The sequence below is a fragment of the Brachyhypopomus gauderio genome, chromosome 1 (genome assembly GCF_052324685.1).
Source record: "Brachyhypopomus gauderio isolate BG-103 chromosome 1, BGAUD_0.2, whole genome shotgun sequence".
Lineage (NCBI taxonomy): Eukaryota > Metazoa > Chordata > Actinopteri > Gymnotiformes > Hypopomidae > Brachyhypopomus > Brachyhypopomus gauderio.
The window spans coordinates 22,995,851-23,020,423 of record NC_135211.1 but is presented as its reverse complement, the minus strand read 5'-3'; the positions used below and the strand labels follow the sequence as shown (position 1 = coordinate 23,020,423).

General features: G+C 51.0%; 1 protein-coding gene across 5 annotated transcripts in view; it reads right to left on the bottom strand.

Moving 5' to 3' along the window:
- Window positions 1-24,573, bottom strand: part of foxp4 (forkhead box P4) — an 82,759-nt gene that overhangs the window by 44,517 nt on the left and 13,669 nt on the right. For 2 of the 5 annotated variants that reach the window (XM_077003508.1, XM_077003516.1), the window contains exons 2-4: window positions 19,911-19,994; window positions 7,393-7,515; window positions 2,371-2,457 (exon numbers count right to left, since the gene is read on the bottom strand). In XM_077003508.1, the coding sequence (XP_076859623.1) occupies window positions 2,371-2,457; window positions 7,393-7,515; window positions 19,911-19,994 (294 nt within the window). Of the gene's footprint in view, window positions 1-2,370; window positions 2,458-6,963; window positions 6,975-7,392; window positions 7,516-19,910; window positions 19,995-24,573 lie in introns of those variants that run through there. The other 3 variants (XM_077003525.1, XM_077003534.1, XM_077003542.1) reach the window with 2 other exon arrangements.

Here is a 24,573-nt window from a genome sequence, read left to right as displayed (position 1 = left end):
ACATACACACAAAGCTAATCACAGCATGTGATTTACTTCTGATCTGAATCATTTTGCCAATTTTTTGGGCTTTTTTGCCTTTTTCGTGTGTGAACCCGCAATTGCCGCTTGCGGCTATATTTATTATTAATATTATTAAAGTAACCTTCTTAATATTATTATCATGTTATTACCCACAGTCTGCTCAGCTGGTCTAAGTGAGGATGATGTGAATCAAAATGCAATGGAGCTGTTGATAGTGAAATGTCCTTTGTACTGCAAGCATCAGAAAAGTCTCTGTTCTGACCTGCCCAAACTCCACCAGAGCAGACACCACCTGCCCAAAACTCCACCAGAGCAGACACCACCTGCCCAAAACTCCACCAGAGCAGACACCACCTGCCCAAAACTCCACCAGAGCAGACACCACCTGCCCAAACTCCACCAGAGCAGACACCACCTGCCCAAAACTCCACCAGAGCAGACACCACCTGCCCAAAACTCCACCAGAGCAGACACCACCTGCCCAAAACTCCACCAGAGCAGACACCACCTGCCCAAAACTCCACCAGAGCAGCAGACACCACCTGCCCAAAACTCCACCAGAGCAGACACCACCTGCCCAAAACTCCACCAGAGCAGCAGACACCACCTGCCCAAAACTCCACCAGAGCAGACACCACCTGCCCAAAACTCCACCAGAGCAGCAGACACCACCTGCCCAAAACTCCACCAGAGCAGACACCACCTGCCCAAAACTCCACCAGAGCAGACACCACCTGCCCAAAACTCCACCAGAGCAGCAGACACCACCTGCCCAAAACTCCACCAGAGCAGACACCACCTGCCCAAAACTCCACCAGAGCAGCAGACACCACCTGCCCAAAACTCCACCAGAGCAGACACCACCTGCCCAAAACTCCACCAGAGCAGCAGACACCACCTGCCCAAAACTCCACCAGAGCAGACACCACCTGCCCAAAACTCCACCAGAGCAGACACCACCTGCCCAAAACTCCACCAGAGCAGCAGACACCACCTGCCCAAACTCCACCAGAGCAGACACCACCTGCCCAAAACTCCACCAGAGCAGACACCACCTGCCCAGACCTCCACCAAACCATTCATCTCCCGCTCTACCTTCTGACTGATGTGTCCCCATATTAATGTGAGAGACAGAGAGAGACAAGCAGAGTGACAGAAGAGAGACAGACAAAAGAGAAGAGCGACAAAAGAGACAGACAGACAGACAGACAGACAGACAGACAGGCAGGCAGAACCCTGAAGCCTGGACTGCAGCTGAGGATGATGGGATGTCTGGCCTGCCTCAGGACTCAACAGTCCGATCTTCCACATGACCCCGCCCCTCCCATCCAGCCCGGCCTCACGCCAGCTCCCACCGCACTCCCGCCGCACTCCCGCCGCACTCCCACCGCACTCCCGCCGCACTCCCACCACACTCCCACCACACTCCCGCCGCACTCCCGCCGCACTCCCGCCGCACTCCCGCCGCACTCCCGCCGCACTCCGGCCACACCCCGGCCCCGCCGCAGATCCGTAACAGGGATTAACCAGCAGGCTTAGTGAGCGTCGCCTTGGAAATTAATACTTAACGAGAATTAGCCGGGAGCCTGTGGAGGAGATCGCACAATGGCCTTTGGGTAGCATAAATAAATAAATCAACCAGAACCCTTGATGTCTTAACTGAGCGCTGTGATGGAGTCGTGCGTCCTATGATGGGAGGACACAACAGACACCACACTGGTCTTGATTCGCTAGTACACACACTCTCTTCTCTGTAGTAGTCATTACTAGTACACACACTCTCTTCTCTGTAGTGGTCATTACTAGTACACACACTCTCTTCTCTGTAGTAGTCATTACTAGTACACCCACTCTCTTCTCTGTAGTAGTCATTACTAGTACGCACACTCTTCTCTGTAGTAGTCATTACTAGTACACACACTCTTCTCTGTAGTAGTCATTACTAGTACACACACTCTCTTCTCTGTAGTAGTCATTACTAGTACACACACTCTTCTCTGTAGTAGCCATTACTAGTACACACACTCTCTTTTCTGTAGTAGCCATTACTAGTACACACACTCTCTTTTCTGTAGTAGCCATTACTAGTACACACACTCTCTTCTCTGTAGTAGCCATTGCCACATTGATGACTGTAACACATCCAGTACTACCGTTCTGTGCTGACGTGCTCTTCTGTGGTGAGTTATTTACCCAATACCAAATGAAGCCCTTGAGAGGTGAGCTGGCACTGGCCGTGTGCTGTGGTGGGGGACGGTGGCCATCTTGAGGGCACTTAAGGAGGGTGCGGGGAGGGAGGAGTGCACTTGGAAGTGTTCCTAGTAGGGGTTAGGGGAGAGGGCTCACCTCTTTGGCCTGCTTCCCCGCTTGCTGCTGTTGGCTGAGAAGTTGGAGGTGCAGCTGTTCCTGCTGTTTCTTATAGTACTCCTGCAGCTGGGGAGAGAGGAGGAGAGAGGAGGGGAGAGGAGGGGAGAGGAGGAGAGAGGAGGGGAGAGGAGGGGAGAGGAGGGAGAGAGTGAGAGAGGGAGATAATAATCCAGACGATCAGATCTTTGTTTTTATTAAACCTGTTTTTCCACGGGGATTTCGCACGGCCAGCTATCCGGCCATCTGTGGATTCCTCTGTGCTCTGTTAGACTGGTGAGTACCACACACAGAGGACCACAGCACCCAGCACAACGACAGAACTTCTCCAGGCTGAGTGGTGTCTCCAGAGAAAGACTGTGACTCTCGAACACTACATAGGTCATGATCCCATGACCCATGACCGTACATAGTCAGGGAATGGCAAAATCGAAGAAAAAAAAAAATGGCCAAAAAACAAATACCGCCTGGAGTCCATGGAGGCCCACCACGCGAGCAATACCCTGGAGAGACACGGAGCAAGCGCTGTCTACGCATCTCGCCAGCGGCACCGGGTGCCCGATGTTGGCGACGGTGAGATCAAAGTGCCATGAGCCGGTCAGAGAGGAGCGAAAACAACCTGGGCGTGCTTGACGAAACAGGCTCGGCTTTCCCGCTCAAGGGCCTGAAATGCTTTCTTCATAAAGATGGCCTCAGATTCTTCAGTTTTACTGTAAAACTCAGGAGATGCACCTGGCGAGGGAGGCGTGTAAATCTGCAGGCGATGTGGCACACCTGACAACACGCAGACAGCCCTCTTATTTATAACCCACTCCGCCACTGCACCTGCTGCTCCAGACCCTCGGGACGTGCTGATCCCAGTTGACTTTGGCTGGTGGCTGATGGCTACAGTCCGAAGGATTCAAGCTGTGAGAGCTGACCTGAGGTCAGTGGCAAAGGACAGATGGGCATGTGGCTCCACCATCGACCACGCTTTACTGGTGACTAACGGCTGTCAGATTTACAAATACACTGATCGCCTAATTTGTTCTCGTGTTCATGGAGTTTAGGTAGGACTCAACCGTAGTCACACTTCTTAACAGTCGTCTTTAATAAACACGCTTAAATAAGAACAGCTGGGATATGTAGGAAGGACTGTAGTGGGCTCAACATTTGCATATTTCTGCTCATCAGTCATGTACCATAAAATTATAATGTTACCTTTCAATGACCTCTCTTTCACACACACACACACACACACACACACACACACACACACACACACACACACACACACACACACACACACACACACACACACAAAGTGTATAAATGTATACAGTCACCTAGTTTCTGAGAAACTAGTCAGTGTGTTTGCCCTGTGAGAAAGGAGGAAAGGAGGAGTCTGGTTAATAAAGAACTCGGAGTGTGTGTGTGTGTGTATGTGTGTGTACAAGCTGGTTACTGATTCAAAGCAAAGCAGAATGAGCCCCAGTCTTTGTACACAGGTAAACCTTGCAGAGTGTGCGTTATCACAGGGAGCACTTTACACAGACACACCTCGCCAGCAAAGATCACAACCTTGGGGAGGGGTGTGTGTGTGTGTGTGTGTGTGTGTGTGTGTGTGTGTGTGTGAGGGCACCGGTGAGAAGAGCCAGTTTCATTCTTTTTAACAATGGAAGAGAGATATGGAGATTGTGATTGTACAAGTATTCCAGAAAAAACAAGGTTATTCATCTGTGGTTATTTATTAATAACTCAGGAAACGATACCGAGAAGTTCTTGTGCATAAAGAAACATTAACTGATGTCACTGTTTTTGTAACATTAATAACAAAACTGAAAATAAACTAACCAAACAATTCAGATTAATTACTACTTCTGTTTTCTCAGTGTGAAACCGTTTCTTGTCATCACCCAGCTCTGTGAAGACCATGTGATGCCTCTGATATCTCCCTGGGAAGCAGTACTGTACTGAGGACTAAGACCAAGGACAAAGACCAAGAACTAAGGCTCAAGACTAAGGCCGAGGTCTAAGGCTGAGGTCTAAGGCTGAGGTCTAAGACCGAGGTCTAAGGCTGAGGTCTAAGACCGAGGTCTAAGACCGAGGTCTAAGGTTGAGGTCTAAGGCTGAGGTCTAAGGCTGAGGTCTAAGGCTGAGGTCTAAGGCTGAGGTCTAAGGCTGGATGTTTGCCTCTGTGGCTCAGCGCAGCTCTCTCGTCTGCAGCATGAGCCAATCCTGAATGCGCCCGTTCTGTCCAAGACATCCCCGCTCACGAGTGAAGTGAGCCTTGTTCCACAGCCCTGCTGCACCGTCTCCACCCGAGGCCAGGCACGCTCCACAGCTTCACCACGCTGCCATCACCACGAGTGCGCCTCGCCAGGGGGCGGAGCCAAATCCCAGGAGTGCACTCGTCGCGTTCCCCTGACAACCGTGCAGAGCAGAGCTGGCAGGCATGTGGAGACGGCCTTAGCCACCATGCCAGGGCAGCGTTCTCAGACAGAGCGTCTAGGAATGAGTCAGCCCTCATTCAACTTTTCTTCCTCCCTCTCTTTCCCTCTCTCTCCCTCTCTCTCTCCCTCTCTCTCTCTCTCTCTCTCACTCGCTCCCATGTTCCCGTTTCTTCTCAAGTTTGAACTACAGTTCCCTGTGGACTCTGTGGTGGGTCTAGCACACCTCCTCCTGCAGAACCGGGCACAGGATCGCAGCGGCTCCCGCGTGAACAGCCGCAGGGAAAAAGACCCACTGCCCGTCACCCCGACACTGTAGCGGGACGTGGGCGTCCTACCCGCACAGTCGGGCCTCGGGGCGGGAGACAGCCGGGCCACCGGCGGAGAGAACGCTCCTGTCCCCCCAGCTGTGGCGGATCCAGTGCGTCGCCCATCTTCCCGAGCTGGGCTGGGATTTCTCGCCAGTAGCCCCGCGACCACTCACCCGCTCATTAGCCTCTTAATCCATGCACGCATGGAGCTGAATGGGTGGAGGATAATTAAAAGGATAATTAAGGGTTTTTTTAATGATTTGATTCAGTGGAGCACTTTCATGTTAGAAAGCATTCACCTTAGATTCCCATTATTGTGACCTTGGCTTTCTTTAATAGCACAGACTGGGGAAGGGGGAAAAGGGAAACACACACACACACACACACACATACACACACACACACATATATATAATCTCTCAGCTGGGCTGTAATTAAAGGTTTGTGAGGGAGGAAAAGGTTAACTTGTGAATGCATAAGCACACACACACACACACACACACACACACACACACACACACACACACACACACACACAGTCACTCTCACTAAGGCACACATGTATGGTCATATATGTAGGGAGATATGTATTAGTAAAAGCATAATCACACATTCTGCGCCATGCATGGGGAAGAGAGTGAAACACAGCTGTGTGTGTGTGTGTGTGTGTGTGTGTGTGTGTGTGTGTTGCATGCTCAGACTTCTCCATTTGCAGGCGTGTAAGTCAGCCTGCACTCAGAGCCCTTCCACACGCACCGTGAGCAGCGACTCTACATCCACACACCTCTCATTTCAAAGAAGCAGACGAGCAGAGATGGGTGCCAAGACACACACACACAGACTTGTAGAAACACACACACAGACATGGAGACACATCCACACAAACACACACACACGGGCGTGGCAGGGCGTGGCACGAGAGTCGCTAATAAATGGAAGAATTTGAATGGTCATGAATTTGTCAGATCTCCTCAGTGTGATTGGTCCTCGGTCAGCGCGGGCCCTGAGCCCGCAGTCACTCTCCTGCTCCTGACACCACTTCCTGTCTGTCCCTGACCTCACTGTGGCACGGGCAGGGTGAAAAGGTCGAGGCTGTGAAGGTGTTAAATATTTGAGAGCGGTTAGAGAAACAGAGGTCACTCCTTCCAATGGTGTTCAGGAGAGAAAGAGATGGGGGGGAGAGACAAAGAAAGAGAGGGAAAGAGAGAGAAAAATAGAAAGACAGAAAGAGAGGGAGAGAAAGACAAAGAGAGGGAGAGAGAGAATGAAAGAGATAGAGGGAGAGAAAGAGAGTGAAACAATGAGAATCTGTGCCCAGCTCACTAACATTAGTTTTCTATGGCCGGCGGCATTCGAACATGTAGCAGCACAAGCTAAAGTGAGGTGGGCCAGCGCTCACAACCACGACACGCAACCACGTGGCCGCCACAGCACATCAAAGGCTGCACAGGGAGGGCCGTCAGTCCGGGCAGGCCCGTCACTCCGGGCAGGCCCGTCACTCCGGGCAGGCCCGCAACGGAGCAGCCAGACAGCACCGCGTCGCAGCAGCCCGGCTACGTTACACACCCAAACGTGTGCATGCCAAGCCTGACACCAATCACACCTGAAGGGGCTGTGTGTGCATTTCTTACACACACACCTACAGACAGACATGCAAAGCTATAATAGAAGAGATTGATTTGGAGATTTCCTTCACAAGGTGCCTGTGGCAGCTGCAGTGTGTGTGCGCCCGTGAGTGTGTGTGAGTGTGACCATGAGTGTTTGTGTTACCTATTGCAGCATGAGGGCCTGTGGCGGTTGCAGTGTGTGTGTGTGTGAGTGTGTGTGTGTGTTACCTGTTGCAGCATGAGGGTCTGTGGCTGTTGCAGTGTGTTTGTGTGTGTGTGTGTGTGTGTGTGTGTGTGTGTGTGTGTGTGTGTGTGTGTGTGTGTGTATGTGTGTGTTTGTGTGTGTGTGTGTGTGTGTGTTTGAGAGAGAGAGAGTCTGTATGTGTGAGTGTGTGAGTGTGTATGTGCATGTGTGTGTGTGTATGAGTGTGTCTGAGTGTGTGCATGTGGGTGTGTGAGTGTGTGCGTGTGAGTGTGTGCGCGTGTGAGTGTGTATGCGTGTGTGTGTGTGTGTGTGTGTGTGTGTGTGTGTGTGAGTGTGTATGCGTGTGTGTGTGTGCGTGTGAGTGTGTGCGCGTGTGAGTGTGTATGCGTGTGTGTGTGTGTGTGTGTGTGTGTGTGTGTGTGTGTGTGTGTGTGTGTGTGTGTGTGTGTTACCTGTTGCAGCATGAGGGCCTGCTGCTGCTGTAGCAGGGCCTGCAGCTGGGGCGGAGACAAGATCTGCTGCATCTGTTGGGGAGTGATCATCTGCGGAGTCATCATTGCCATGGACACAGGCACCTGACCAATCACAGACAGAGGGAAGAGTGAGCATCTCAGGGCTTGTCTGGCTGCATGTAGCCGTGTGTGTGTGAGGGTCATTAATTCTCATACGTCCTGAATCACACACAGTCACTCTACCAGTGTCTACCAGTCTCCACCAGTCGCTCCCTCATACTGGTCTAAAAGGAACATCATCTTCTGTAAATAAACTCTCTGGAGCGTACACAACATCACTGCTCTGTTGACTCAACAAAGTACAATGTGGTGAAGCTGGCAGCTGTTCCAAAAAAGGTTATATATCGCAGTGATATCATCTTTTGGCTACAAACCCTTATCTGCGCAGAACTACTTCAATAAACGCATTACTATTATGATGTGCTATCTAAAGAATCGAGTCTCCTGCGAAAAATAACAAACAATCTGATAAGATCGTTATCGACAGGAAACAGCATGCAACCGTCTGGAAAAGAGAGCAGTTTAGGCTGCTGACAGAGAGGCGTTAGGGGAGAGAGAGCGGGCGATGTTTATCTCTCCGCAAAATATGCACGGAGGGAAAAAATAGGAGAAACGAGATTAATGGGGGGGAAGGGGGGGGGGGGGGGGGGCAAAAAATAAAAACTGTAATTCCACTGATAGAAGAGCCTAGACCAGCCATGACAGGGACGCAGTTCAGGACAGGAGAGCTTACTGGGGCTGCACAAGGGTGGGGGGGGGGTCATTTTAAGAGCCCCCAGACCCCACAGGCCATGAAGCTCTTGCTCAAATGCAACACACACACACACACACACACACACACACACACACACACACACACACACACACACACACACACACACACACACACACACTCACACACACACACACACACACACACACACACACACACACACACACTTACACACACTTAGTGGCTCAGTGGGGTCTCGTTTATTTTCTTATTTACTGCTCAAGTGCCATAACTGCTCATCTCGCTACCGCTGCTCAATAAAACTGAAGCTATTTACAGGCAACGGCTGCTCGAAGCCAGAAACATGAGGCTAAATTACAAGTCCCCATAATATATACATTTATCTGCCTGTATGCTACAAAGAGTGCACCAGGCAGGGGGTGGGGCTGGGAGCGGGAGTGGAGGCGGGGCATGTGGCAGGGGCGGGGCTCTCCGAGTGTTTCCCAACTCACTGGCCGTCCGAGCTGATATTTGCATTCATTTGTTTGGAGGCATCGCTTGGCTGCGCCTCCTTTGAGCAGTTTATCTATTCAGAGCCTGAGGGACAGAGATGAGGAGAGAGGGAAGAGAGAGAGGGAGGGATAAAGAGACAACAAGAGAGAGAGAGAGTAGGTAGAGAGAGAATGAGGAGGAGTGAGAGAGAGGGGGGGAGAAAGTGAGGGTGAGAGATAGAGAGAGGGAAAGAGCAGGAGAGAGATAAAGAGAGAGGGAGGGTGGAAATCGAGGGGGGAACTGTCGGTGGCAAATTAAATCTGTAAAGGTCTGATTTGACTTTGTAAACAAGACTGGCGGTATATACGAACATGAATACGCTCTGTCTCTCTATCCGTCTCTCTCTCTCTCCCTCTCTCTGAAGAGGAGAGAAGCTTCAGTGGCGTGAGGCTGTGGGTGTGTGGTTATCAGCGCAGGAGCGAGACCGGTGGGCCTTGTCCAATCCTTTATTGTAAACCGCCATATCACCATCAACCAAGCCATCCATAACCTAACACACTCCATCACGAAATCCTCTCAGCAGAGCATGACTCGCAAGTCACCGACGCAGGCCAGGACACAACATTACACACTCCCGGAGTGTGTACCCATCTCATGTATGCGCGTGCGTGTGTGTGAGGACTCGCTGCAGGCGGAGGTGTGTTACTGAATCTGATTGGCGCAAATCGTGGTGTGCGTGGCTTATGTTCGCAGGGGCAACTTCAGGCAAGTACGGACTCACTGAGCAGAGATGATATCATATGTCTCACGGCGATGTCTGCCTGCTATTAAACCAAGGTTAAATATGATAAATGTGTTAAGCACCAGGCAGTGTTTGATAGAGAGGCCCCTACAGGAGGTTTGGCAGCCTACCTAAGTGACTTCAAGGAAGAGATCAGGCATTGGAGAGCTCCCTTACTGAGCGAGGGCGTGGATGACAGTGGAGACAGACTAGGCTCGGACTTCCCCACGCTAAGAAGTGGCAAGTGTTTGTTTGTGTGCATCAGATCAACTGCGGTAGGGAGGTCAGGGTGAGATTCAAGTGTGGGCGGAGTTATTGGGAGGTGGAGCTGGTGGTGGTGGCGAAGGCTTTGGGATGGCACCACAGCCATTTGGCGATGCACCAAACCGCCGCCCACCTCCACCACACACACACACACACACGTTCCTGAAACACAACCCCATAATTAATGCCCCCACCCCCCAACCCTGTGTGTCCCGTTCTCCGACAGCGACAAACCCATACCATTTTATTTTATACACACGTTCATTGACATTTTCGTGTGGCGGGCCTCATAATTACCGGAGTTATAACACCTTCCGTCTGCACACGCCTCCAGCGGGCCTGGCGTCCTGCCTGAATGCAGAGTTGTTAAGGTTTGACGCCGTTAATTGCCCCTATAATCCGATGCCACAAAGGCGGACCATTACGGCGGGCGAGGCGGGCGTGCAATTCGACGCCGCGGAGGTTTTTTCCCCCTCTCTCTCTTCCCCGGGAGCTAGTGCACGGAAAACAAAAGCGTCGCCATTAGCCGCTTGACGGCCAGCGACAAAGGGCGTCGCACAATGGCGAATTATATTCCCGTTCGCCTTTGTCTCTCGCCAGGACCGATTTTCATCTCCCCCCCCCCTCCAACCTCCCGCCTTTCATTTCGCCGGTGAATGCGCTGCGTAATGGAGGAGGCCGAGGAAACCTCGCGCCCGTCTGAAGGCGTTTATTAAACGCATTTAATTCCCCCACCCCAGTCACCACCATGACTGCCATTCTCTTACCATCTCCTTTCGTAGAGAATGTTAATTTAAAAAAAATTGTGGGGGTGGGGGGAGAGAGAGAGAGAGAGAGAGAGAGAGAGAGAGAGAGAGAGAGAGAGAGAGAGAGAGAGAGAGAGAGAGAGAGAGAGAGAGAGATGAGTGAAAGCCAGGCGGAGAGGGCTTAGGTGGGAATAATCACGAGCGAATACTCCCTCTACTGTACTTTCAAAACACAGGCAAACAGAGACAAAAGGCATTGTGCCCACATATCAGGGGAGATAGAGACAGGGAGCGAGGGACAGATGGGATGCTTTAGAGGTACAGTGTGAAGGAGAGCACTTGCTTTCAGCATGCTCAGTGGTACTTTTCTGTGTGTGTGTGTGTGTGTGTGTGTGTGTGTGTGTGTGTGTGTGTGTGTGTGTATGCATTTAGCTCCACTTATAGTACCTTCAGAATCAGCTGCACATACACTCCAACACACACACACACACACACACACGCGCATGCACACTCTCTCAGAATCACCGAGAATGTATTATTCTATTGCCATACAGTGTTACAACACATAACCTGTTGCGCACGTGCACACACAAACACACACACACACACGTGCATAAGCCTCTGTGTGTTCTTGTGTCCGTGTATGCTTGTGTGTGTGTGTGTGTGTGTGTGTGTGTGTCTATGGGAGATGGCTGCTACCCCTTAGCTATCTCCATGAGCATCTCAAACAGTCTCTTAATGAGGCTGTGTGTGTGGCACCTCTGCAGTTTCCCACTGCCATTAAGATTCAGCAGACCTGTCCACACACGGCACCCCAGCACAGCGCTACTGACAGAGGTCAACTGTGGGGGGGGGGGGGGGGGGGGGGGGGATGAAGGCAAGAGAGGAAGGAAGAGACAGAAGAGGGGGAAGGAGAGAGGGAGAGAGGGAGAGATGGCGGGAGGAAGAATAGAGCATCAGGGGAGATGGCCATTCACACACAGCCAGGAACAGTAATTAGAGGAGCTGTTTGAAGAGCAAGTTTAACTGATTAACAAAGGGAGGAGAGAGAAAGAGAGGGAGCAAAAGGAGAGAGAGAGAGAGAGAGAGAGACAGAGAGGAGAAGAAGACTGATGCGTCCCAGAGGGTCATAAAGGGAGAAGTGGAGATGTAACATGCATTTCAATGAGTTCTAATCTCATCCTTTTCCCAAGCCCTTGATAAATTGCAATCCTTCATAGCAACCCATTCTACTCTTATTAATCAAGACACAAGGACAATGAAGCCAATCTTGCTGGCCCCTGCCCGGCCGGACACTATGTCCAGATCCTGCCTCTGTGCACTTCTATAAGGGGGTCATACTCAGAACAAGCCAACTTCCTGCCGAGCACACTTTAAAACATCGCCCCTCGCCACCGTCCCACTCATTTTCATTAGGCTAAAATTTGCACGTTCATGGCATTGCGGAGCTGGAATCAGCGGCGGGGGCTTCCTGAGCGCTACAGCTGTCCCGTATATTCCATTAACGGGAGCGTACGCAGCCATCGTAATGACTGTCCGCACATTATAATCCACGCAATGCCAGTGAAGCGGACACGCAAATCATTGGGCATTTGGGATTCGGCCATTTACAATTCACAGGAAAGAGAGAGGGAGAGAGAGAGAGAGGGAGAGAGAGAGGGAGAGAGGGAGAGAGAGGGAGAAGAAAAAGACGAGAGATAAAAGCAGAGCTCCAGCCGGGAACCAGACGGCGGGTCACTGGGGAGGATCTGCTGTTCATTTTCTGAAGAGCGCCGGCCGCCATTTTGCGGGAGCCGTACACACGGAGGCACCCGGCGCCCCGGGAGATCGTCAACCTAGATCGCTCCGCGGAAAAATGAACATCCCCGGCACCAAGTCTGCCGAAGGTCCGAGAAGTGTGAAAGAAGCCCTCACAAACAAGGCTGACCTCTCCCACACGCCTCTGTGTGTTTGGGCAGAAGGCGGGTGGTGGTGAGAGGTCCAAGGGAAGGGGGAGGGGCTTCCTCAGTGGAAAAGGTCAGTCCAACGATAATGAGCAGTACACTAAATTATGGTATTTAAATAAATGGATGAGGAATACATCTGCGCTCTCTAGAGGATCCTCTGCCATTCCATATTATGGGGTAATTATCACACGTAGTGCTGCAGTGCACACACGCGCGTACATGTAGGCACACATACATACACACACACACACACACACACACACACACACACACACTCACACATGCGCACGCACGCACACACACACACACACGCGTGCACACACACACACCACACGCGCGTGCACACACACACACATGCGCGCATGCACACACACACACACATGCGCGCACGCACATGCACATTCACTCACACACACGCATGCTCACACACACACACACACACAGACACACACACACTCCAAAAAAAAAACCCAAAAAGCAACATGCACCTAAACTTTAAACAGACGTGGCCACTCGGCTCCATAAAGCTGTAATTGGGACTGGCTGAGATCTTGAGAGGGTTTTTATTGCTAGTGAGGAACAATATACTCATCCATATAAAGATGGGGAACATTTGATAAATGGTGCTTAAAGCTGGTGAGTTTAGAGACGTGTTGATGGGCGGCGCAGCTGGAGAAGCTGCAGGTGGTTCCCACAGACCAGCTGACCAGGAACCTCACAACCGCACCTCAGACTGCAGTCAGAGTGGGCCCGGCCCAGTTACCTGTGAACCCGCAGTCAGAGTGGGCCCAGCCCAGTTACCTGTGAACCCGCAGTCAGAGTGGGCCGGGCCCAGTTACCTGTGAACCTGCAGTCAGAGTGGGCCCGGCCCAGTTACCTGTGAACCTGCAGTCAGAGTGGGCCCGACCCAGTTACCTGTGAACCTGCAGTCAGAGTGGGCCCGGCCCAGTTACCTGTGAACCTGCAGTCAGAGTGGGCCCGACCCAGTTACCTGTGAACCTGCAGTCAGAGTGGGCCTGGCCCAGTTACCTGTAAACCTGCAGGCAGAGTGGGCCTGGCCCAGTTACCTGTGAACCTGCAGTCAGAGTGGGCCCGACCCAGTTACCTGTGAACCTGCAGTCAGAGTGGGCCCGACCCAGTTACCTGTGAACCTGCAGTCAGAGTGGGCCTGGCCCAGTTACCTGTAAACCTGCAGTCAGAGTGGGCCCGACCCAGTTACCTGTGAACCTGCAGTCAGAGTGGGCCCGGCCCAGTTACCTGTAAACCTGCAGTCAGAGTGGGCCCGGCCCAGTTACCTGTAAACCAGCACACACGCATGCACGTTGTTTCGGCAGACAGAAAACAGACAGTGGGAATGAACACAACTGTCCCTCTGTGGCAAGCTCCATTGCAACAGGATGAATTTACTGCCAGAGTAATTCTCCCTGATGCACGCAGCTTTAACAAGCCCCTGAGCCTGCTGTGTGTGTGTGTGTGTGTGTGTGTGCGGTTGCACTGCCACAGAAATGGAGAGCGATGAGGGAGAAAGGAACATATAATCAAAATATAAACAGCACACTCCATCTAAATGATGTGTCTTTACGCTCACCAGGAGAGCTCGGGGACCTCGGTGTGGGGCAGGTAATTGAAAAAATGACAAGGAGTAGGTGAAGAAGGAGAGTGTCTTATGCATCCACCCACCTACACCATACATCCCCACCCCCTCCACACTCTGTGCTACACCCAGGATACAAGATCCCAGAGCTGTTTATCCCTGTCAGAAAGAATTACCCACCTCACCAAGGGAGGAGTGGGTAGCCAACAGCGCACACACACACACACACACACACACACACACACACACACACACACACACCACACACACACACACACACTTCTCTCTCCCTCCCTTCTCTCTCCATCTCTCTCTTGGTCTGTCTCTCTCTCTCACACACACACACACACACACACACACACACACACACACACACACACACACACACACAGCAGGGCACCTGTGCTTTGCACTCATAAGCACTATGATCTGTGCATTCACACCAGCTCTCATCAGTCTCCTCTCCACGGGCTAAGGGCAGTAAACAAGCAGTCACATCTCATTTAGCCAGACTGCCATTACGGCGGCAGACTGGGGAAGACCAGTCACTACAGCCAGAGGCCTGTCAGGGGAGGGCGGGTGTAGGCAGGGGGCAGACGGGACACAGGGGGCAATAGAAGCCTGGACGTGTGCTGCAGTACTGTGTAGTGTGTTTAGCAGGTGCAGCACCCTGGCCTGCACCCAAAGCCTAACGCAGCAGTTTACTAGAATACTAGCCAATGCTGGTGTAGCTATGCTATGCTGCCAAATTTTCAAGGAAAACCTCAAACAAAAATTATGCCGTTGCATGTATTTTTTGGGGGAAATAAATGTCCTTCAGAGACCTGTGCAGTCCGAGGTTTGTTTCTCGTACCCTTCAGCACACTTAATTTCCCAGTCCCACACAGTCCCACACAAAACACTTTTCTTTTCAGTCGAGTGTTTGTTACTTCAAACTGGTTTCCATTCACTCCAACGTGATTTTTTTTCTTTCTCCACTTTAACCCAAAATATGAGGGTGGATATATCAATCCTAAGACAGAGGGCCAAAATACCATCATTGTTCCCCTGAAAACATTCGCCGCTTTAATCTCTGGAAAGAAAAAAAGGCCAAGAGGTCACATTGCTCAAGTGGAACCGATGGGGAGGCCCGGCGGGTCAGTGAGTGAGGGGGGGCTTTTAAAGCGTCGCAACCGCTACCTTCAAACAGGCTGGAAGATATTAGGCAGCATGTGGAGAGTGAAGGGTCTCTATTGAGTGGGACACACCCGCTGAAGAGGCCTGTCATGTTAATAACGGCAGCGTTGAAAGGCTCCAGGAACCAGGTGGACCCATAATGCAGGCCAAAGGAGGCACGGAGCACGCCATAACCCCCCACACCGCCCCCCCCTTCACCCCAGCAGGTTATTAGGAGTTCATTTGACCTCCTTGTCTTTACACCTTCCAGATTTTCTGGCTCTGCTTGGTTTTTCTTCCCCCAATCCCGTTTTTGGTGAATTTGGCGAAACACATAAGGAACTTCCTTATTAACACAATAAGCCCCTGAATGTATATTCTCCCTAAATGCTTCATAAGCACCCGGGTCTGGTGTTGCCAGTGACTAAGGTCATCTCTCCTGCCCCCCCTCTGCCTCAGTCAGGGCTGCTTGTGTGCAACAGTGCCGCGGGCTGAACCAGCGTGGGGGTGGGGGGTAAATACGAGCTCATCACTGGGGTTGGCAGAGAGAGGTGGTCACTAGCTCCAACACTGGCACTCACAAACACACACACACACACACACACACACACCCACACCCCCCCCCCCCCCACCAATCTCCACACAGGGCCCAGGGACGGCTTTCTGACAGCATTTGGACAAATGAAAAACAGCTCAGTGCTGGACGCTGAGCCCATTTGGAACACTCCCCCCCCCTGTCCTCTGACTCTCCTCCCTCTAGCATTCTGCACTTGTCTCTCTCTCTCTCTCACACACACACACACACACACACACACACACACACACACACACACACGCTCGCACACACCCTCCTGCCCCTATCTAACGCCCCACTGCCCCAGAATAAAAATGACAACAAACGTCCAGTAGCACGCGTGTGAGCGGCTGAGGCTAGCTGAGGGGACTGTAGAGGGCCATTATCGACTGGCCTTCATCACACTGTTCACTCGTGTTTCAGTTCAAAAAATAGACTTTCACACTCCGCTGCCCCGAAACCCAAACTCTGAAACGGCCAGCGCCACTCTGGAACCTCTCCTCCACGGCTCCTGTCACTCATCCTCCCCTCCCTCCCTCCCTCTCTCTCATTCTATCAGTTATACACTTCCTAGCCTTTTCTTCTCACAATGAAATAAAAGTGGAAAAGATCCAGCCAAGCAGTTCCGCTTAATGGACAAAACGGAATGACTCTGAGAAACAGAAGATGAAGGCGGCCCAGTCCCTGTCCAGGGTGGGACGCTTTATATGACAGCAGGTGTCACTGGGAATGTGTGTGTTCAAAGCTCCAGTGAAGAGGCCCTAGTAACACCAAAGCCTGGCGTCTAACTACCAAAACGTCTCCGTGTAATTATCACTGACAAGACAAACAAACAAAAAGAAACACTTTCAAAAAGAAAAGAAACATACTTGGAAAAGTTTGTATCAACAATGTTGCAGGAAGAGACCACAAGATGCTTGAGCAGAGGAAGGACAGTGATGAGAGAGAGAGAGAGAGAGAGAGGGGGGGGGGGGGGGAAGAGAGAGAGGGAGAGAGAGGGGAAGAGGAGGGGGAGAAAGAGAGAGATGGAGAGACAGAGAGGGAGAAAGAGTGGGGAGAGAAGGGGGGGAGAAAGAGAGAGAGAGGGAGGGAGAGAGAGAAGGAGAGAAAGAGAGAGAGGGGGGAAAGAGAGAAGGAGAGAAAGAAAGAGAGAGAGGGGGAGGGGATTGCCAGCTGGCACTGCACATCTCTCCATCAGCTCATTTAAATGTGGCACTTCGTGCACACAATGGCGCCGTGGCAACGCAGGTCCTCTGTCAGCGTGCAAGAGAAGGAAACTAATTAGCATGTCTCTAATGAGTCTTTTCATTTTTTTAATTAAACGAGGTCCTCAATAATACATGAAAAGAGGACACTTTTCCCCTTTTCAATTACCAACGGATATGTGGTCGGAGCAACGTGTGTGTGTGTGTGTGTGTGTGTGTGTGTGTGTGCGTGTGTGTGTGCGTGTGCAAGTGATCTATTCATGCCAAGAGAGTTCATGCACCCTGGCACACGCCTCACACACCTCACACTTCATTTGCCCAAAACACATACAGTCACAAATAATGGTCTAATAAAGTCTCATCGCTGGAGGGGGTGTGTGTGTGTATGTGTGTGTGTGTGTGTGTGGGGGGGGGGGGGGTAGCAAAGTTAGAAGTGCAGCTCTGCAAACGACTTCAGCACAAAACATTTAATCACCATGCGACGCTCATGTGACCAAAGTTTAACACACAGCGCTCACAAGTTCCTCCCCAACACCAGCCCCAGGCACCGCGGCAGCCTGGACTATCTGAACTGAGCTGCACCTGCCCACAGATCGTCCCGCACGGAGGGACGAAAAAGGAAAAAAAGGGGAGAGAGACGAGGACAGAGTGGAGCGCAGGGGGCGGAGTCTGTCGGCACGGCCAAAGATCTTCTGGTGCAGACAAAAGGCGCTAATGTGACTTCTGTCTGCTCCGCAATAGGAGGAGGAGGAGGAGGAGGAGGGGGGGGGTGTCTAATTATCAGGGAGCAAAAAAAAGATTATTATTCGTTAGGCTCCATTTGCATCTCTGAAAAGGCTCCACAAGGAGTTTCCCCGAGCGGCAGCCATTTTCTTGCTGTCTTGCACACGCCGTCTCTGGTGGCCACACCCCTCTCAAATGGCCAGATCTGACAACTTTCACACCTCGACCCCGCATCGACCTCGCCTTGACCAATCGGTCTTCGTTACGGCCGCTCAAAACCCGCCTCCGCAGGGGAAAACGCCTTCAGGAGAGAGCAGACACTGGACCAGTGCCACGCCTGTCTGCTGAAGGCTTGAGTGGAGTGTAGCCCTGTTCAGGTCTCCTTGGCGTAGAGTCAGGTGTGAATGTTTGACCTCCAGGGGGGGGAGCAACGAGGTGGAGGGAGATGAAGTCATGAGTAGGAAATACAAAGGCATGGAGACTCCATACCAAACAGATCAGCAATGTACTGGGAAGAGATTCAGATGGGAGGAAAGGGAGATGACGATGATGGGAATGCTTGAGAGAGAGAGAGAGAGAGAGAGAGAGAGAGAGAGAGAGAGAGAGAAACTCAGCCTGAAGGCAACAGTACAAAGTGTGATCCCTCATCTCATCTCCTGGTCCTTCCTCATCAGTATGCAGGCCGTTCTCTGCTCTGGGGGCGGTGGAGACACACTCCCTGGCTCTGAACCCCTCCAGCCTGCAGACACAGCCCCACTCCTGGAGAACAGCAATGCTGACCAGGGGCACGAAGAGGTCTAACCCTGGGGGTTAGCTAAATTACCAATGACACATCCATTCTGACTTACTTATCTATCTATCTACCTCCACACTTACACTCTCTCTCTCTCCCAATATATATATATATATATATATATATATATATATATATATATATATATATATATATATAGTTTTGTTTGTTTGTGTGTATGTGATTCTGGTCTGATGTCCAAAAGCGCTGCAGTCATCTTAGTGTACACAGCTCTGGAACTAATTACTATGATCTGGATCTAAACATTTGCATCAATCCAGTACAGATCCTTCACTCAGACAAATGTGAACTGTACGTGCTTCTGCACACACATACCCACAGAAGCGTAGCCGTGTCAACGCTGAGGTCTGGCGAAAACCCCGTAGCCCCCGACCGAACTCGACACGCCTGCCGTTGCTAACTCCGGCCCGGAGTTCAATCTAATTAGTGTGGTTTGTTAATTAAATGAGCACGGCACTAACGAGGTAACCTGCTGTTCCTTGATAATGTTAATTACTCTAAAGGGAAAAGCTCTCAACAAGGCCATTTAAACTGTCAGGCCACATTCCCCGCTGGATTATTGATGACTCGGAAAACTCAGGGTTGTTCTTCCTGTGTGCCGCCACTCTCTTCACCCGGGACATGCCTCTCCTGTTGACGGCTTCCTCTCTCGTTTCCTGACGGTCCCCCGCATCAACTCACCCTCGCTCTCTCTCTACCCTCACTCTATCTCACTCTTTCTACACACACTCCTCTCCATCTCTGAATGCCAATACACGTATAAATATATAGGCATGTATAAGGACTGCCATGTCAGAACTTTAAAAATGTACTGTTTTACAGTAGGTATAGAGCATCTGGCCTGATACAGCACGTGTGAAGACTAGTTTGTTCTGCTGGTGAAGAAACTAATACACAAATACACTCAAGTTAAAACTCACATACTCAGAGACTGCAAAGAACACACTTTGAAGAGCAGCTCAGTAAAACTACACTACCCACAATACATTATGCTTGATGGAAACGCAACCTGAAAATAGCAAGAAAAAACCTATGGGATGCAGTGGGCAAGACAGACATACTACAAAAAGAGAGAGGCTGAAACAAAGGTCTAGAGAGATAGAGATCTAGAGAGAGAATAACATGCTGAGAGAGTGATCTATGGAGAAATATAGAAAGAGGGAGGAGAGAGAGGTAGAGAGAGAGAGGATAGAAATAGAGAGATAGAGAGAGACGTAGCGAGAGAGAGAGCAGATTTCACAACTATGCCTTGCTGAGACATCACCACCTCACCAAGAGCTGACTAACTTCTCCAAATCACACACACTGAGGGGATCCAATATGTATCTACCAGTAATATGAATATGTTCTCTTCACTGTGTGTGTGTGTGTGTGTGTGTGTGTGTGTGTGTGTGTGTGTGTGTGTGTGTGTGTGTGTGTGTTGTGTGTGTGTGTGTGTGTGTGTGTGGTCACCTGTACAGGGCTCTGTTTGACCTCGCTGGGGGAACTCAGTCCGGTGGCCTGTTGGAGGAGGAACTGGCGTGCAGCCTGAAGAGCCTGCAGACACAAAAGAGTATAGTATAGTAGTGAGTATTACACATACACAAACATGAGAGTATAGTAGTGAGTATTACACATACACAAACATGAGAGTATAGTAGTGAGTATTACACATATGCAAACATGAGAGTATAGTAGTGAGTATTACACATACACAAACATGGGTATAGTAGTGAGTACTGCACATGCACAAACAAGAGAGTATAGTAGTGGGTATTGCACATACACAAATGTGAGAGTATACTGGTGAGAAGTTTACATATGAGAGAGTATAGTAGTAAGTACTATACACACACACACACACACATGAGATTAAAGTGGTGAGTACTATACACAAATACAGATCATAATGGTGAATAAGATACAGACAGAGAGAGCAAACAGTAGTGAGTACTACACACACTACTATATGTCCTCAGTATCACAGGACAGTTACACGTGATACTGGATTTACATTCACAGCATTTAGCAGACACTCTTGTCCAGAGCCCCTTACAAACACACACAGGTAGACAGCAGGTGTCTCCTTGTGAACTGAATAAATCACCATGTTGTTCGTATCATGTTTTACCTGCGCTGACAGGTGACGTATGAGAGTACACTGAGGCCAAGCCCTCTTCCACCCAACAGAAATGATACTGCCCCCCCCATCTTCTGAAGCCCCTGCCACCTATACTGGGGCACTAAGTCCCTCCTGCTGGGCCAACGTCGGCCCAGGGCGGCCTGTGGCCAGGCTCAGGAATTCCAGCTGCCCTGCTTTTCGTTTGAGGGGCGTCGGGCCAATGGCAAAACAGACCTCACCAAACAAAAACACGGGGCGGCCGTAAATCAGGAGACAGGCGCGCTTTTTGAAGAGTCCCGTCAGGATGCACATTTGCTTCCTGGCCCAGAGCAGCCAGGGGAAGGCAACATGGTAAATATTGATTTATGGGAAAAAAAAAAGATTTGGAGGGAGGAGGTGTATAAGTCCACAAAAAAAAAAAACAAAAAGAAAGAAAGAAAAATCGACAGTAAGCATAAATCTTTAAAGTCACACTCCAGCACTGTAGGTAAAGCTGCCCCAAAGAACTCTTTTTGGAGCAGGCCAGCTGTGTTTGGGGCATCCGGACCAGAGGTTTTACAGCTGAACGCAAAGATAAGAGTGCGCTATGTAAACTGGCAGTGAGCAGGCGACTCTAACATTTCTTACCCCAAACCAGAGCAAAACTAAATGGGCCACAGTCCATATGTGCAACAGGTCAGGTTTATTCACTCAGGATAATTAATTCATTTAGACTAAGACCAATAACGTAATTCAGAAATGATCTGACAGCCATAGCTGGAGTCAATAATGATATCAATTGCAGAAACACTTATGTGAGCATGTGGTTGGGTGCTTTGGGGAACCCATGGGCTTCCGTCTGCATAAAAGATGTCTATTCTTTTTAAAAAAGGAAGGACAGAGTGAGAGAGAGGGGGAGTGTGAGAGAGAGAGAGAGAAACCCCCACCCGCAATCAAATCTGTGGTCTGGATGATGAAAACCATCTGCTGTATCAAGAGCACTTGTTACTTTGCTGAGGTCAGAACTGAATAGTGCACACACACACACACCTACGCCCCCCCCCCCCCCCCCCCTCGCGTGCACACACACACACACACACACACACACACATCCACCCTGAGAAAGCCCTGTAGTCTGGTGCTGCAGGAGCTCCATCCTCTCAGTGGGTGTGACCTCAGCACTAGGCTGTCCAAACTGAAGTGACCAGAGGCACCTCCCAGCCTTCACCAGGCCAGCTGCATATACAAACACAGCCCAGGCATGTGGTGGATATTAAACGCACACACACACACACACACACACACACACACACACGCACACACACGCACACACACCCCGGCGTGCCTAGACCCACACACTCACTTAGAAACACATCCACATAGAAACACAGCAGCCACTTGCTCTAGTCTAGACAGTATCTGGCAACAATAAGAGCTAATTTCACCCAAATTATGGCACTGATTACCACACTTTTGTAATAAACCACTCATGGTGCTAATAAACCCAACTATTAAGTGGAGGTGATGTCTGCCTTTTCTCGAGCTGTTCCGAGAGCCTTCTCTGTCCAACAGGAGCGTGCTGAACAGCCCTAGAGAGGCGGGTGGTCGGCGTTTCTGGGCTTCATCAGACTGAACCGAGAACAGCTCTGGGCCAGAGGTTAGCCAAGGCAAACAGAGCTGGGAAGGAGCCCGGCCTGACCTGAGGTCAGCGGCAGCACGGCAGCACGGCTGCCCCCCACCCTGCCCACAGACGCCCTCTAAGGGTGGAGCAGAAGCCATCAGATTAGTCTTTGACAAATGTCCAGACGAGTGAGGGAAAGCGTTCGGGCGGGACTTAAAAAAACGAAACAAAATAAAATATTTAAGTACGTGTCTGTGGAGAAAAGTGGAGAAAGAAGGTGAACAAGGCTGTGGTGGAGGGTGGGGGGGCTTTCTCCTGCGTCCCGTTTGTCGTCCGTCTCAGAGATGACTCTATGAAGGAGGACTGGGATTGGGCAGGGAGAGTGGAGTCTCCGCCCCCTCCCTCTGTCTGCCCTGTGGTGGACAGCGGCGAGCGCTGCACCTTTAAAGGAATACGAGGGAGACAGCGGGCGGCCGGGGCCCAACAACAGCTCCATTGTACTGCAACGTTAGACAGGTTTTATTGCAGGGAGGGTGGGCAGGCGCTCCGAGAGAGAGGGAGAGAGAGAGGGAGAGAGAGAGGGGAAGGGGAGGGTGAAGAGGTCAGAGCCCAGCTTGGCGGCCCAAGCTACACAGTGTGTGAGTTCTCCCGGCTTGTCATCGCATCCCCCTCCTCCCCCTCCCCCTCCACCCCCACCCGGTAAATCAACACCCCTGACATGGGCTTTAATAACAGAGTGTTTTTTAATTCAGCAGGGTCTGAGAGTGGGGGGAGGGGGGAGGGGGGCTGCTGTGCAGGTTTTTTTTTTTCTTCTTCTTTTCTTTCTCCTCTTGCCCTCCCTCCTTCTCTTCAACAGGCTACAGAAAACCCCCCAAAGGGCCTGGAGAGAGACTAGGGGCAGGAGGGAGGAGCAGGGGGCTCTGCTCTGTTAACGGAAAAGAATAGGGAGAAATTCCGTTTGGCACATGCGTCGAGCAGCACACGTCTCCTCCGCCCTCCTCCTCCGCCCTCCTCCTCCGCTCCGCCTGGGCGGGAGTGCCGCGTCTGCACGTGGTCCACGTCCGCAAAAAAATAACATCAGAACTTTTCCCCCGTTCTCTCTCTCTCTCTCTCTGCTCCATTTGACGGACGTTCCAAAACAAGGCAGCAAGACACACAAACGGGGGTGATTGCGAGCCTCATCCCTGGCGGGCCCAGGTTCTATCCATTAGTCTCAGGTTACTAAAGCAAACAGTGTTGGTAGGTGATGAATCTGGGCCCTGATCCGGCAGTGAACGCAGGCAAAACGCAGGGTGCACCCCCCCCCAGGCCCAGTGCTGGCGTGTACACATACAGGTGGGCACCATATGCTGGAATGATCCATCATCGCTGACAGAGGACCATTGTTGACGCCCGCAACAACCCCCATCGCTACCCCCGTAGCAAAACAAGAACGCCCGTCCCCACGGTGGGCCGTTCCCGGGGCGTGGGTGGGTGGCTGGAGCGCCCGGCGGTGGGGAGGGCGCGGGAGGTTGAGAAGGTCAGGAGGCATCAGGTTACTAAAGCTGGCTAAGCAAGGGTTGCAGACACCTTCAGACAGCCACTGTCTGCCGCAAACAGTCTGGGTCACAGATGGAGAGAGCGGGAGAGCTGGGATAGGTTTGGTGCTGGTGTAGAGCACACAGTTACCCAGGATGCAGATGAAAGGGCAGAGGTGAGGTTTAATCTGCGGAGCATTGTTCAGCTCGAAGGGTGTCGAGGTACGCTCCGACAGACCCAGTCACAGGTCAATAAGTGACAAAGCCAACCCTTACGTCTCACATGTCTCACTGAGCCTCTAGTGAGAGTCCAACAAATCTGGAGTATATTTATAGTTCGCAGAAATTCATAAAGGACCTTTAGAGAGGAGGTCAGTGAAATGATGTGTCCACGTCCCTCAAGACTGCAGCGTTTTAGGTTGGTGCTTTAATAATCTCCTTGTCAAAGTGCCCCAGCGACACACACAGATTCCTTCCAGTAAATGGCATATGCACTCCCTCAGTAAGCAGCTTTGAGGTATTATATCTCTAACTCCGTGACTGGGCACAATAATGCTTTTGTCCCAGATGGCTTCTTATTGGGGGGAAAAAATGATGATGAGACAAGCAGGAGTGGAGGCACTAGATACAATCACCATTTTGTTTGTGGAAAGAAATGAACCTCAGGCTTACGAGAAATAAATCCTTTGCGTATGTCTCTCAGTGACATCCCGGTTTAAAAAACAACGCTCGATTAAATGGCGGTGGGAAAACTATTTGAAGTGTTCCCTGTAATTTGTTCACACTGTTTAGAAAAGCACCTGGGTGGGACCACTGTCTGACTAATGTTACCTACCTTAGAGGAGAACATATGGACCGATGCGGTCTGACCTCTTAAGCAAAAGAGCAAAGACACAC